The sequence below is a fragment of the Mugil cephalus genome, chromosome 2, assembly GCF_022458985.1.
Source record: "Mugil cephalus isolate CIBA_MC_2020 chromosome 2, CIBA_Mcephalus_1.1, whole genome shotgun sequence".
NCBI classification, from domain to species: domain Eukaryota; kingdom Metazoa; phylum Chordata; class Actinopteri; order Mugiliformes; family Mugilidae; genus Mugil; species Mugil cephalus.
This window is the reverse complement of record NC_061771.1, coordinates 1,798,111-1,812,465: the sequence shown is the minus strand read 5'-3', so window position 1 is coordinate 1,812,465 and position 14,355 is coordinate 1,798,111. Positions and strand designations below refer to the sequence as shown.

Here is a 14,355-nt window from a genome sequence, read left to right as displayed (position 1 = left end):
CTATTACACTTATAAAATTGAGCGTGCCAAGACAATGAATAATAACAAAGAAGAGGTAAAACCGCGATTCTGTTCCACGGATAATGAGTAATCAATCAATAAAAAAATTTGAGAGACCATACAGTACCGAAATCTGCCAGATGATATTAAACCAAAATAACTACACTGATACAACCCTACTACTAATTTCATTTTACCATTATACAGATACAAAATAATAAAATAGTATAATTATATTATATTATATTATATTATATTATATTATATTATATTATATTATATTATATTATATTATATTATATTATTGTAAAGTAATGGGGGGATTGAATCCCACATGTTCGCGTTTTCAGAGGGACCTATTTGCTGACGGAACCGGAAGACGAATGAGCGAATCACAACTTCCACACATGTGTGGCATAAGAGGCTCTCTTCCGCCGCTTACAACGTTGAGGTATTTCGGTGTGAAGTTATTAACATTATTGAATTTTAATATTGCCCAGTAGCGGTCGGACTTTGAATCCGTGTCGGCTGCGTTGACAAGATGGCGGAAATCGTTCAGCAGCGGATTGAGGACAGAATCCCTGAGTTGGAGCAGCTGGAGAGAGTGGGACTGTTCACCAAGAAAGAAGTCAAGTAAGATAATTTCCAGACGATTCCACACATTGTCCTTCAATAAAAGTAAGGCACAACGGCAAAATGTCTCAGATGAGGCAGCCCGCCACCCGAAACATGTGTTGGTGTTGACAGAGCAGGGGAAATCCAAATGGAAAAATGGCTGGAAAGAAACCTGTGAACTTACCGTAGATTTTGTCATCTTCTCATTCACCACAACTGGTAAAACATTAGAGAAATTCTGTTAAAGTCAATCTCGCCTATTATGCATTGTTTCCATTTAACTGTTATTCACAAGAAACGCATCATGAATGAGTTAATTCTTGTTCATTCTTTTTTTCCTCAAATCATTCTTGAGAACTAATGGCCAATATTGTATTGTTTTAGTTTTAGCGATTGATTTAACATGATTATTTTCACAATTTTAGGTCCATAATCAAGAGAGTGACTGCCCTGGAGTACAAGCTCCACAGGTTGATGGTAAACAAGGAAGACTTCATTGCATACATCCAGGTAGATGGTCATTACATCACATGTCATCACCCGTTTTTAAGCCAAGACCATGAATGATGTTTGAGATACTTATTCAGACTCTTGTTTAATTACAGTATGAAATCAACGTTTTAGAGCTGGTCAAGAAGAGACGTGCAGTAAGTAAACTCATAATGATTGCTAGCATGTAACGGTGGTTATTAATAGTGTAATTTGACTGTTTTTAACTTTTCATTTTCAGCACATACATTACCAGTTCAAAAGAGAGGAGATTGAGTTCCCCATCATCCACAGAATAAACAGTATCTTCAGAAGAGCAACGAATAAGTGGAAGGTAATGAAAATATAGTGTTTATGAAGCTGTAGTTATTGTCATTGTTGTACACACGGTATGTGCATCATATTTTTGAAATGCATTTTAGAACATTATCCATAATTTGCTAACATACGTGGCCAATAAATAATGCAGTGACATAAAATATTTTTTCTTCCCAAGTCAAAAAGATAGCATTGTGTTGCATGTTTAAAATCTATAGAGACTGACTAAATAGAAGGAAGTGTAAATGCTAGATGTTGTCTTTTCCCACAGGATGACATACAGTTGTGGCTTTCACATGTTGCGTTCTGTAAGAAATGGGTAAGTACAGATGTCATCATTTGCCTTCTGGCCATATTAGCCAGACTGTGTCTTCTCATTCTGATAATGATCTCTGTCGGGTTTCACTCAACAGGCCACCAAAGGCCAGATCAGCAAGGTCTTCTCATCCATGCTTGCTATCCACCCTGACAAACCAGGTACTTGAGATGATTCCTATTTATGTCTTCATCTTAGTGTATTGAAATGTGCAGTCAGATAAATTCAAAGCTGTTTTTAAATCGTGGATGTGAACAAAAATCTACAATTGGCTTGTAGCTTTAACAGTAGCTGTATCTCTGTTTCTCTCTAGCCCTGTGGATCATGGCTGCCAAGAGTGAGCTGGAGGACAGAAATTCTTCCGAGAGTGCCAGACACTTGTTCCTGAGGGCGCTACGTTTCCACCCAAACAATAAGAAGGTCTACCAGGAGGTAAAAGATGTTTTCAATTAAACAAGACTTTGACCCAGGCTATATCCCACACCGCAGTGGCATAGGTCTGCTTGCAGCCTGCACCCTTTGGTACATCTTGTTCCCTCACTCTCTTGCCCCTGAGTTCCTGTCTCTCTATACTAACAACTATCCATTAATGACTCATCAGCCCGTCAGCAACAACATTAAAACCACCTGCCTTATATTGTTTAGTTCCCCCTTTTATCTCCCACAAAGTTCAGGTGCCTTCAGAGGGTTTCCTATCATATCTGACACCAGAACATTAGTACGGGAGTCTTTGGGGCCTTTGGGTTTAGGAGGGTGGCCTCTGTGGACCTGACTTATTCCAGCACATCAAACAGATACTTGATCAGTTTGGTGTATGGGGAGTTTGGTGCAGAGTCCACAGCTAGGACTGTTTTTTATATATATATATATATTTTTTTTAACTGCTTTTGCTGTAAGCAGTTTTTGTGCTGTAGAAGGATGCCATTAGTGAGTGTAGTTGTTGTGGGGGTGGGAGTGCAGCAACAATGTTTACGTCGGTGGGCTAAAATTCAGCACCATAGCAGCAGTTGTTGAAAGTATGGTGAGTGTGACTCTCAAATACAATATTCCACATTCTATCAACCTTGTGTTAGTATTTCCGCATGGAGCTGCTGCACTCTGAGAAACTGAGGAAGCAGAAGGAGGAGCTGGAGAAGGCTGAAATTGACCTAGTGAGTGTAAAGCAAAGCACAGACAAGTTGCTAATACACAAATTTGTAAGAGTGGCTGTTACTTTGCCTTCAGGCCTTAATACCCACTTTGCACTCGTTCCAGGGCGAATACGAGTTTTCTCCAGAAATCCTGAGCGGTAAACTGGCAGAGGTCATTTACAGAGAGGCTACAATGAAAATCAAAGGTAAGCTTGTTGAAATTTATTTGAAAACAAAACAGAAAATTTGTATTTTCACATTGTCAAGGAATGATTGAGGCAGATTATCATTACTGTAGCTGTAGCATTCAAAAATCCCAACTACCAAACTTTTCTGTTGAACACATGCTTATGCTTTGATGATTTGTTCTTATAAAAATATTTTGCTATCAGCAGATATTGAACTGATATTAATACCAGTCAGTTAATGACAGCAATTCCTCTACTGCATCTCTATATCTGTTTTTGTCCCACAGAAGCAGAGTTTGTCATCTCACTTCTATCCATAGCAGCCATCTTTGACTTCACCAAAGAACTTCAGGACTCCATCCTGCAAGAGTAAGAAAGGAATTTCTCTGTAACAGTCAACTGAACAGACAATTCTTGAACTCCAGCACAGCTTTAAGCAGTGTCTGCTTTCTGCTTTCCAGCTTACAAACTAACTACATGGAGGACAGCTTGACCTGGGATTTTATGGCTAAGAAGGAGCTGGAGGCTCCAGGGGCTGGAGAGGAGCTCCAGTCCGCCAAAGGCCGGGCATCAGACATCAACCGCAGAGAGGAGCGCTGCTGCCAGGTCTATGAGGAGGGTCTCAAGAACCTCAACACTGGTAGGAGCTTCATTTTAAACAGAGAACACGTGTGCATTTTAAATTAAAAATTCTTTATTCATCCCACAGTGGATGAATAAAGGATTATTTTCTTATCTTTTCAAATATTATCATCCAGTGAGATGTTTGTTTGGAGTGAGCACTATATCTAATCCTGTAATCTTCAACAACAAATGCAGTTAACTGTGTGAGCAGGGGCACTACTAGTGGACAGCACTTACTGAAGATGAACTTTTTTGCTCTAATAGAACCTACTTTTCTTCAGTCTATACATAGCTGCTACCAAACAAGCTTCAACTTTTTTTTTTTACTTAAATTTATTTTCAAAAAATTTCTCGATTTTCCTTGTGAGAAACTTTGACCCAGGTCACCAAAAAAAGCTCTAAAGCTTTTCAGCCATGTGCTTGCCCCCCTGTACTAATGTACTGCTTGCACAGCTTTTGCTTGACTGACGTGTCAATATAAAACTTTTTTCGCCTTCTAGAGCCCATGTGGACTTGTTATGTGGCCTTCTGCTTGGAAAGGCTGAAGAGGAAGACCAGTGTTAAAGAGCTGAAGGAAAAGGTGGATAAATATTCATTATGTGAACCTACTTCCTCAACATGACGGCTTTGTTGGTCCCCTGGCTTCCACGATTTTCATGTCACGTAAACTTTGACCTATGTTTATGTCACAGAGGCAGGAGAGGCTGCTGGGAGTGCTGCAACGCGCCCATGACTCGTCATTGCTGAAGGAAAATTATTACAAGAACTGGGTAAGTGCCCTCTAAATAACTGCAGTCATAAAGGCCCTTTAGCCTGCCTTTTATTTGAACAGTGACCTGAGTGGTTCACAAAAAGCTTGTGTTGTTTTGAAAACAGACCCAGTCAAAGTCTGATCAAAACAAGAAATTTGGTGGTCGTAGACAGAATGACATTGTTGTAGCTCACAGCTGTGATTCCTTTAGTTGGACGTCCACGCATAATTAAGATGAAACCATTCTTAAGATACGAGAATGCTGATGTGAAAAATGCTCTTGGTTGGCCCTGTGGTTGAAACCTCATACCAAGGACAGTTTTTGTATTTCCTGCTGCTCTCCGCTGTTCACCATCTAATTAAGATGAAAGATGTCCATAAAAGAAAAAAAACGCCTTATGAATTTATGAGTCTATGTGGCTGTTTACAAGCCATAAACCTTTTCTTAAACTATTTAAACCAGTGCGTCTCAAACATTTTTGGTCATTCCCCACTTTGAACAAGGGGGAATTTTCAAGCCCCACCTGACACAGTCACCCCAACAAAAATCCTCACAAATTACACATTTTTAAATTTATTGATCAAATTACAAAGTGATGTTATATTTCATAACAAAGCAAAAATCAATAATACCAAATAACACAACGCTCAGAAGAAAATAAAAATGCAATTGTGCAATCACTTCCATCAAAAACCAAAATTAAAAGTAGAGAAAATAATGAAACTCTGTTTTAGCCATTTGAAAGCAAATCCGTTTGTCAAGGCAGGTGAATTTTTCCTGCATTAGTTTTCCACTGCACATCTTTTCAAAACCGGGTGACAAGCTTGACACTGCCACTCTTAAACCATGCTCAGTGTTGAGCTGGGATCTGGGATTTTGTTTTCACCGAAGCAAGAGCTGAGAAGCCCATCTCACAGAGTTAAGATGTTTCCACCAGGCGCGCTGTGGCACGTTTCAGAGACGTCCCAGAAGCGTGGTACCACACCGCTAAATGTAGGTGGTTGTTCTATTTTTCCCACTTGATGCTTGGAAACTTTGTCAATATAGGTAGATGGCATCTTCAAGCAGAAAGTACATCACATAGTGGAACCAGGGTTATCGTCAAGAAAGAAGGCGCATTAAATTGAATATTTCCTGAATTGTGTCTTGCCCCTCCTGTCATATCTCCATTTCCCACCAGTGGGGCACGCTTTAAACCAAATTGAGCGTCTCAGCACTACTAAGAGAGTAATTGTGGCACTATGTAAGATCTTGTAGGGTTGAAATAGTAAAAGAGGGAACAAAACTTGTTCTCTGTTCTCTTTGATTTTAAACTGAAAAATTCAAAGATATATATTAAAAAGATGTATGGAAACAACCAACACAATGTTTTCCACGTGACCAGCTTCAGATCCTGCTCTCATCTGGAGATGCTGAGGGGGCAGCTAGTGTTGCCATGATGGCCACACAGCGCTACAGCCAGTCGGTGTCAGTGTGGAGTCTGAGTCTGCAGACGCTAATGGAGCTGGGGAGAGGAGATGTAGACAGGCTTTTCCAAGATGCTCTCACTCACATTAATCCCAAGGTATGTGCACACACTCACACTTGTATTTATATTTTTGTGACAACCTTCCATTGATATAATGTATTCTCTAGGCCCTCGGCCTAAACCTCTCAACAACATGCCTAAACCTAACCTAATTATAACTTTACCTCTAACACCAAGTGTTAACCTTCAAAACTTTGTGAGGATCAGACGAATGCCTTCAGTAAGAGAAAAAAATCCCATATTAGTATTCCAGGAATTAATAAAAACAAGAACACTTTTCCAGTAGATAATTAGTTCTCAGGCATATGAAGTGTGGCCATTCACTAATAAACTGAACACACTTGTGCTGTGACAGTACATGTATAAGGGTTGTTCTTGGAGAAGGGAGACACAGAGACACACATACACCAGCCACCAGCACTGCTGTGTAAGTGGGCCATCTCCTTGGCCCAATTAAACTCTGTTCCATCATAGTTATTTCCACTTGGCTTCCTCTGCCTATATGGGGGGAAGTCTGAAGAGTGGTTAAAAACACATTTTAATCATACAAACACTTCAATTGTTAGTGTAAATTAATCATTTGTGCATTTGTTAGTGATTAAAATTCGATTCACATGTTACCTCTGATGAGGATTGTTGCATACTCTCCAAAGATTTCCAGGCTTTGGGTTGAGAGTGAACTAATCCTTCAGAGTCTCTTATAGCCCCTCACATATTTGGTCATTATCCTAAGGTTTTTCTTGATTAATTTTAAGCTAGGAGAGATTTTCTGAAATGATCATAAAGTAGCTCTCTTGGAACACAACCCTTTCTATTCTTACTTTTGTGATGCCCTGATATTTTAACTTTGTCATTGTTGCACAGACGAGTGCCACATAACTATGAATACACATGCCTCGACTGTGAACAGAATAGCTGGTTGGTGTTGTGGTGGGGGTTTCACAAGATTGTGGCCTTGAGAAGTAGCTGTATGAGGAGGATTACTAGTTATGCAAGTGTTGGGAAATGGTGTAAAGCCTAAGAGTTTGTTTTGGTATGTTGAACAACACAATGCCTCCATATTAGAAGTAGAGATAAAATAATGGAGACAATGTGGACAATACTGGTCAGTGTTTAGAAGTGTTCACCTTCTAAAAGATGTACTGCCCAGCAGGGAAAGTGATGCTGGCTAAGTGGACCGAATGATTAGTCTGGTTTAAAGTCTCTGCATATAACAGTGTCTGCAATCGTCTGATTTAAACTTTCCAAGGTCCAACGCATTCACCATAGGACTTAATGTGGATGGAGATGCTAAAAGACATTGGCATTATTTGAAATATTCCTACACACACGCTCTTGGTTCAGCTTCTCAAATGTCAATATTCATGCCTTTCTTTCTCATATACATATCATCATGAACTGAACTTTTTTCTGGGCTTAAGATAATAAGAATAATACCCTGACTTATAGTAATATCTGTATCAGAACTCAGAGCTTTTGCTTTAGGTTTTTCTACCTGATCAACATTAATACGTGTCAGTCACATTTTCATACCATGCATGCATTCTACATTTAAAGAAGGATCCAATTTCCTTTTACTTGATTGTGTGACTCAAATCCCAGTCTCACATGAATCCAACTGGCTCAAATGTAAGTATGTTAATATAATATAATATACTTAATATATTAAGTTATGTGTAATAATGTGGAATGACACAGGGAAAAAGTATTGAAGTCTTTAAATCCATGGTTCCATGGGCCATGGGCCTCTTCTATGAACTCTTCTTCTATGAATGATTTTTACTTCTTTCCATAGATTTCGAGTTAGATTCAAGTCAGGTGATTGGATGGGCCATTCCAGCAGCTTTATTTTCTTTCTCTGAAGCCAGTTGAGAGTTTCCTTGGCTCTGTGTTTGGGACCATTGTCTTGCTGAAATGTCGACCCTTGTTTCATCTTCATCATTCTGGCAGATGGCAGCAGATTTTTCTCAAGAATGTCTCAGTACATTTTTCCATTCATCCTCCCTTCAATTATATGAAATCTGCCATTACCATATTCAGAAAAACAGCCCCACGCCATGATGTTCCCACCTCAAAACTTCACTGTAGGTGTGGTGTTTTGGGGGTGATGTGCAGTGCATTTTGTCCTCCAAACATGGTGTGTGTTATGGCATCCAAAGAGTTGACTATGTCTCCCAGTATTTTACAGCTTGTCCAAATGTTGTTCAGCAAATTTTAAACAAGCTTCAACATGCTTTTTCTTCAGAAATGGAGTCTTGCATGGTGAGCTTGCATACAGGCCATGGCTGTTGAGTGCATTGCTCATTGTTTTCTTTGAAACAATTGTACCTGCTAATTCCAGGTCTTTCTGAAACTCTCCACAAGTGGCTGTTGGACAACTCTTCTGATAATCCTCTGTCAGAACTCTTGCAAGGAGCACCTGGTCGTGGCCGGTTTATGGTTGTAGTTGAGGACCTGTTGATGATTGCCTTAAGAGCTATAACCGATTGTGATTTGGCTAACATCTCTGGGTCTTCATAGGAGAGTCTACCGCTGTGGCAGCTGCAGGTCCAGTGGAGCATGGCCAATCAAAGTGCTGAAGAGACAGAGGCCATCTTCAAGGTTTGTGCTCTCATTTTACAGACGAGTATTTGCTCCCTCAGAAGACACATTTTGCTCAAACAGTTTACACAATTTACAATCCATTTTACAATAAACAATGCAACAATAGAACTGAAGAGTGTAGCTGGACAGTAGGTGTTTGTTTCTACTCAGAAAATGATACCCTTTAAAAATAAATAAAATAAAATAAAAATGAAAAGAAATGCACCAGGAAATTATGTGAAAAAGTAGGTTCAGTTCTTGAAAACACTTCCTTAACACCTAAAGATGAACAGCCCTTTAAGCGTGCATCATGTTTTAGCTCCTGAAATCAGAATGCCATGCAGACAGTTTGTTCTCTCGTTTGTTCTCAGAGAGGTGTGCTGTCTGCAGTGGCGGCTGTTGCCATGGAGATGAAAGAGCGCTACGTCGATTGGTCCTACTCCACTGGTGGTTACAAGAAAGCTAGGAAGACCTTTACAAGGTAACAATAAACAACTTTGTCTGCTCACCTTGTCCTTAATCTAAATCATAAATACAAAAGGACCAAAGCAGTTTAACGGCTCCCAAAACATTGAACTTATAAAGAAAAAAACTTCTGAGATTTGTAGTGATAAAACTAAGACTCTTTTCTCTCCTGTAGCTTACAAGAAAACCGTCCTTTGTCCAAGCAATTTTTCACCAGAATGATTGAAATCGAGAAGGAACAAGTATGTATATCAACTACTGTATGTCATGTGTGATGGCTCATAAATCCCATCTATTTAAAAATGAATGAAAAAATGACAGTGACAACAACAGTTTACAAATCTCATCGTCTTCTGTTTTTTGACCTTCATGAGGTCAGTTCTTTCTGGTTTCACTGATGGTTTGATTGGCTAGTCTGACCATAAACCTTGATATTATTTGTTTCACTGATGAGCCAAGAGATGCTCAGTGAGATAACAGTGTTCTTTTTCCTTCTAGGAGACTCCAAAGATGAACAATCTGAGAGATTACTATGAGAGAGCACTCCAGGAGTTCGCCTCGTCAGATGACGGTGAGTGGAGAAAAAAATACGTCATCAGAAGAAGAAGTGTTAGTTACAACCATGTTATACAGAGAAGTACAACAAATTTTAAAAAATGGGTTCCATCTTAACAAAACAACTGCACCAAAAGAGCACATCTAAACATCAGTTAATAAAAATACTTGAAATACATTATTGGAGACTCAAAATTGAAGCAAGACTCCACAAAAAAATCATCAGTTTCTATGCGAAAGAAAAAGAACTCCTTGTGTATGTCACTGTTTATTCTAAGCATCTAGTGTATCCTGAACAGTTTCTGTTGTTTCTCCTGCAGATCTGTGGCTGCAATACATCCAAGAGGAGCTGGGTCCACTCGGCCAGCCAGAGAACTGTGGCAAGATCCACTGGAGAGCCATGAAGTTTCTCGAGGGGGAGAGTGTGGAGAGATTCACTTCCAAGTACACTCTGCTACAGACTGGACACTTATGAGTGACCCTTTAAGGTCCAAGCAGTTCAGAACAGGGCCTGCAGGTTGAGTAGTTCACCAGATGAAGAAGCATCACAAGTTTTGGAGTGCATGTTCCTCTTGGTCCAGAAGCAGACTTCATCCCTGTTCATGAATTGTCTCATTGTTGAAAGCCAGTTTCTGGTGTCCATTAGGAATGAGCCTGCTGATTCTTCTGAAGTGGTTCCAGACAGTTTTAAGAAATATTTCAACTTTGGTGTTCCAAAGTCTGTACAGGAGATTTAGTACTATAAAGAGGTCCAGCTGATTTAAAATCCACCTTTATTTGGCAAAAAAAACATTGATGCTGTTATGATGATATTAAAACAGTCTTTTCATTAACACATGTTCTCTGGTTATGGTCCCTCTGACACAGTAACACATGTACAGATAAACTCATACAATAATAGTTATCACTGAGCCATGACTTATCTAAGTGGTTCTTTTGGTAGGGTGGTTTAGTTATTAAGACAAAAGCATCCTCAAACAGTCAGTACAAAGTATCATAGAAATTCTCATCTTTCATGGTGCAAACATTGCCTTTGAGAAACAAACTTAAGCAGCAGTAGATGTGCCAGTAGATGTGTGTTCATCTGTTAAATCTTTCAACGGCCGTCAATATACAATATATCAATATAATTTCAATAATGGTTTTTAAGGACACTTCAAATTTTATATAGCAGCAGTACCTACATAAATGTAAGCTATGATATATAACAAAATGTTAATGGAAAAAAATATAAGTTAGATGACACACATGTCAATCATTACAGTATGTGTTTTCACTCACCAAGAATGAATGAAACATGTCATAGACAGGGAAATGATCATGATTTTTTGACAGAGATGTCCATAAGACAGAACTTTGCCAGCGTGGAGGAATGGATATAAATGGATAGCATTTTAAAAGACAGACAATGATCTACACGCAAAAATCTTTTTCGCACACTAGTTTAAAAAAGATCAGTGTGTCTTGGCTCATGAAATTTTGAGGTGGATTAAGGCAGAAGTTATGGTGAATTATGTTTTCAGTTCTGATCCCTTTATAAATTGAGCCAGGTGGTTTTTGTTTTTCTCTTCACGTTGAGCTACTGTTGCTACAGGGTGTGTTGTGGTTTCTGACTATTCCCAAAGTACCATGTAAAATAATTGGGAGGCTGATGTTTCCTGCTTCTGTATCACATGGGTAACCTGAGAAAATATTATTGAGGATATATACTGATCAGGTATAACATAATGACCAACTTCCAACATCGTGTACGTCTCCCTTGAGTCCCCAAAACTGTGGTGACTCATCAGAGAATGGCCGTGTGCCTCCTGGGGGTGTCCTGAGGTGTCTGGTAACAGAATGTTGTTAGTGGGGGCCTTTGGGTCCTATGGGTTGAGAGGAGGGGCCTCTGTGGATCATCCCACAGATACTTGATCAGTTTAGGATTTAGTGAATTTGGAGGCCAGGTCAACACCTTGTGCTGTTCTTCATGTTTTTTGAGTTGTTCCTATGTGTGTCAGGCTGCATCCTGCTGGAGGTGGCTGCTGCCATCAACGAGTGTCATTGCTGTGGGGTGGGAGTGTCTGGTCTGGTCTGGTCTTGGTGGGTGATACATGTCTAACTATTATCCACGAATGCCATGTCCAAAGGTTTCTCAGCAAAACACTGAATTGTCACAAGATGATCAATGTTATTTGCACCTCCTGTCAGTGGTTTTAATGTTGTGGCTGATTGGTGTATTTTACTCAACATCTTCAGCTTGCACAACTCATAATGAACTGCTGAGTCACAGAATCTCATCACAATCTAAGGACTTTTTAACATTTAACTTAGGGGGAACAATACATCTTTTTTGTACTTAAGCAATTAAAGATGAATTTCAACTCCAGTTGTACCATTTACTAAAAAAGCACTATTAAAATGTTAATGAAATGGCTTTTATAGACAGTTGGACACATTAGCCCCACGTCACTTGTGAACGATGAGAACCGATAAACACATAAAAAAAGTGTCACTGTGCTGATGTTAAAATAGTATAAAGTCAATTTAATGAAGTGTTTTTTCCCCACTCTTCTACCGCCTTGGAATAAAGAGCGTATGCCCATGTATGTGTTCAGTCCTGCACCATGTCCTTCATAAGGACGTCCCCTTTCTTCTCCAGCCAACCACTTCACACTTCCTCCTCAAAGCTTCTTGAAGAGGATGTAGGTGAAAAGTACCAGCACTCCAGCGGACAGCAGCCCAATCACACACTGGTGGATGGTAATGACATTCTCCAGGGCATGGATGCGCTCTTCCATGGCGGTGGTGTGGATGTAATCATAGATGGAGGCCCCGATGCTCCACACTGCCCATACAGCATCCACCACCGCCTTCATCGTGGGAGAGACCATTGAAAGGCCTGCAGCCTGCAGCCAGGCACCTGCCGCATCCGCTGCTTATCGGCCCCACAGCACTGCAGAGAGAGAGAGAGAGAGAGAGGTGAAACATGAGAAGAGTGTGGGCATTGTGAGCTGACAAGTAAAACATTTGCCCTTTCTGTTCATATTTCAATATAACATTATTATCAAGCTAAAGTTTAATTTGCATTTGATTAATTACTGTGGTTTTCTTACTCGTGTATGTAAGAGGCGAACAATGAAGAATATCTGATCATGTCATCACATCTATGTAGGCTACTGTTAGGCTTGCAGCTTGCCATCATTTTCCTTATTGATTAATACGCCACTTATTTTCAAAATAGATCACTTAAGCTTTTAGAATATAATAATCAAGAATAGTCTTGTTTAGGTCATCCGTCAAACAACTCAAAGATATTAAGTTTAACGTTACAAAGGAACCACCAAAAAGTATTGAATTCTCAAACCGGGACCATCAAATGTTGCATTATTTTAACATTAAACCCGACAAATAATCAGGCATCCGACACTGTTTGTAATTCATTCTTTGCCAGTGGACAAAACAATTACACATTAAACACATTATACAGTCGCTTAAGCCATTGTATTCTTCCACTCGGCCGAATTCCAGAGGCAAATATTGAACTCTCTGCCACACTGCGTTTATTCTGCAGCTTAACTCAACTGCATTTGAGCTGTATTTCTAGTATTTATACAAAGTTCACTGAAATAAAGTTAATTAATGATAATATCACTTACAAACCATCTTTAATTTAGCTCTGTCAGAATCTACCCTAGACAGAAATAGCAGCGTAGTAACTCCACCTGGCCCAGCTTACATTAAAGCAATACTCACACATACAAAATATTTATTTCAGAGTACTTTTCTTCTTTCTTTTGATACTTTACATACATTTTGCTGGTGGTATTTATTTTTACTTAAATACGTGATCTATTTTATTTTATTTTTTTTAATCTTTATTCACTTCAGTAATGTATGATGTGTTGATTAACTTGCTTTGACTGCAGCTGCAGCATTATTAGTAATGTAGTATCATTCCTAAAAACAAATACTATTATGATCTTCTGATTTCTCCTTATATTTATTTCATTTTCTAAGTTTTTGTTACAGTTTCTACATTTATTGTTATTAATTAATTAATTAATTAATTTATTTATTTATTTATTTATGTATTATTTATTTATTTTTTGTTAAAAAAAAAATCTTAGGGCCTTGATTATTGGACTGTTTTTTAAAGCTATTTAAATTCATCTAATTCTTTCCCTCAATACTTCTGCTAACATCAGTATTAATAAACTGTGATGTGGTATTTGGTCTTAAAAGACCGGAAAACCTTCATGACTGAATTACTGCGGTTTGAGGTACATGAGGAACACGACGGGAGTCTTTCTGAAGACACAGACCAACCCCTCCAGGCTTTTAACAGGTATGACGAAGACGCTTCTGAATTTCGACACAACTCACCGACACGGGTCAGACGTTAGCGCGATGATGAAGATGATGAAGAGCATCCGTCCTGTACTCTCTGGAGTAGACTAATAATGATCTTGTTTATGAGAAGCTGGGCTTTACTTGCTAGGAACCAAGTCGGACACTGCTATTCAGTAAGTGGTTGTCAATTAAACACAACGCGTCCGATGAAAACCTTCAAAATGAAATAATTCGCCGATTACACACAATTGTAGCAAATGTCGTAAACAGCAAGTGTCCGCGCAAATAGGCGCGTGAATAGCAGGACGATAATAACGGATTTAAGACTTGTCACGATAAATAATAATGTTTTATCACAACCAGGCGTCGAGACAAACTTTTATTCAGACACGACAATCCTCGTATTTCCGGCATTGCTGTGAGCTTTGGTCGACGTCGTAACAGCTGACTTGAACCATAT

At 39.1% G+C, this 14,355-nt stretch overlaps 1 protein-coding gene and 1 long non-coding RNA gene across 2 annotated transcripts; one reads left to right on the top strand and one right to left on the bottom strand.

The window, feature by feature from the left end:
- The first annotated feature begins 366 nt into the window (after positions 1–366).
- utp6 (UTP6 small subunit processome component) lies at positions 367–10,396 on the top strand. Its single transcript, XM_047579514.1, has 19 exons — positions 367–633; positions 1,041–1,125; positions 1,221–1,262; positions 1,346–1,438; positions 1,694–1,741; positions 1,836–1,899; positions 2,052–2,170; positions 2,812–2,889; positions 2,993–3,074; positions 3,344–3,425; positions 3,518–3,696; positions 4,181–4,260; positions 4,373–4,450; positions 5,817–5,996; positions 8,481–8,561; positions 8,915–9,024; positions 9,184–9,250; positions 9,507–9,579; positions 9,884–10,396. Exons 1-19 carry the CDS (start codon positions 542–544, stop codon positions 10,036–10,038), a joined length of 1,788 nt encoding a protein of 595 aa, XP_047435470.1. The 5' UTR covers positions 367–541; the 3' UTR covers positions 10,039–10,396.
- Positions 10,397–12,063: 1,667 nt separating this feature from the next.
- On the bottom strand, positions 12,064–14,063 carry LOC125004363. Its single transcript, XR_007112325.1, has 2 exons — positions 13,929–14,063; positions 12,064–12,498 (listed from the first exon to the last, which is right to left on the bottom strand). It is a non-coding gene; the product is annotated as an uncharacterized LOC125004363 (long non-coding RNA).
- Between the last annotated feature and the right edge of the window lie 292 nt (positions 14,064–14,355).

Bases quoted from the DNA above. Each gene is read 5' to 3' on its own strand.
- utp6 (XM_047579514.1), top strand. From the start codon at position 542: ATGGCGGAAATCGTTCAGCAGCGGATTGAGGACAGAATCCCTGAGTTG. The intron at 2,171-2,811 runs GTAAAAGATGTT...ACCTTGTGTTAG, and splicing joins ATAAGAAGGTCTACCAGGAG to TATTTCCGCATGGAGCTGCT. The intron at 9,025-9,183 runs GTAACAATAAAC...TCTCTCCTGTAG, and splicing joins GCTAGGAAGACCTTTACAAG to CTTACAAGAAAACCGTCCTT.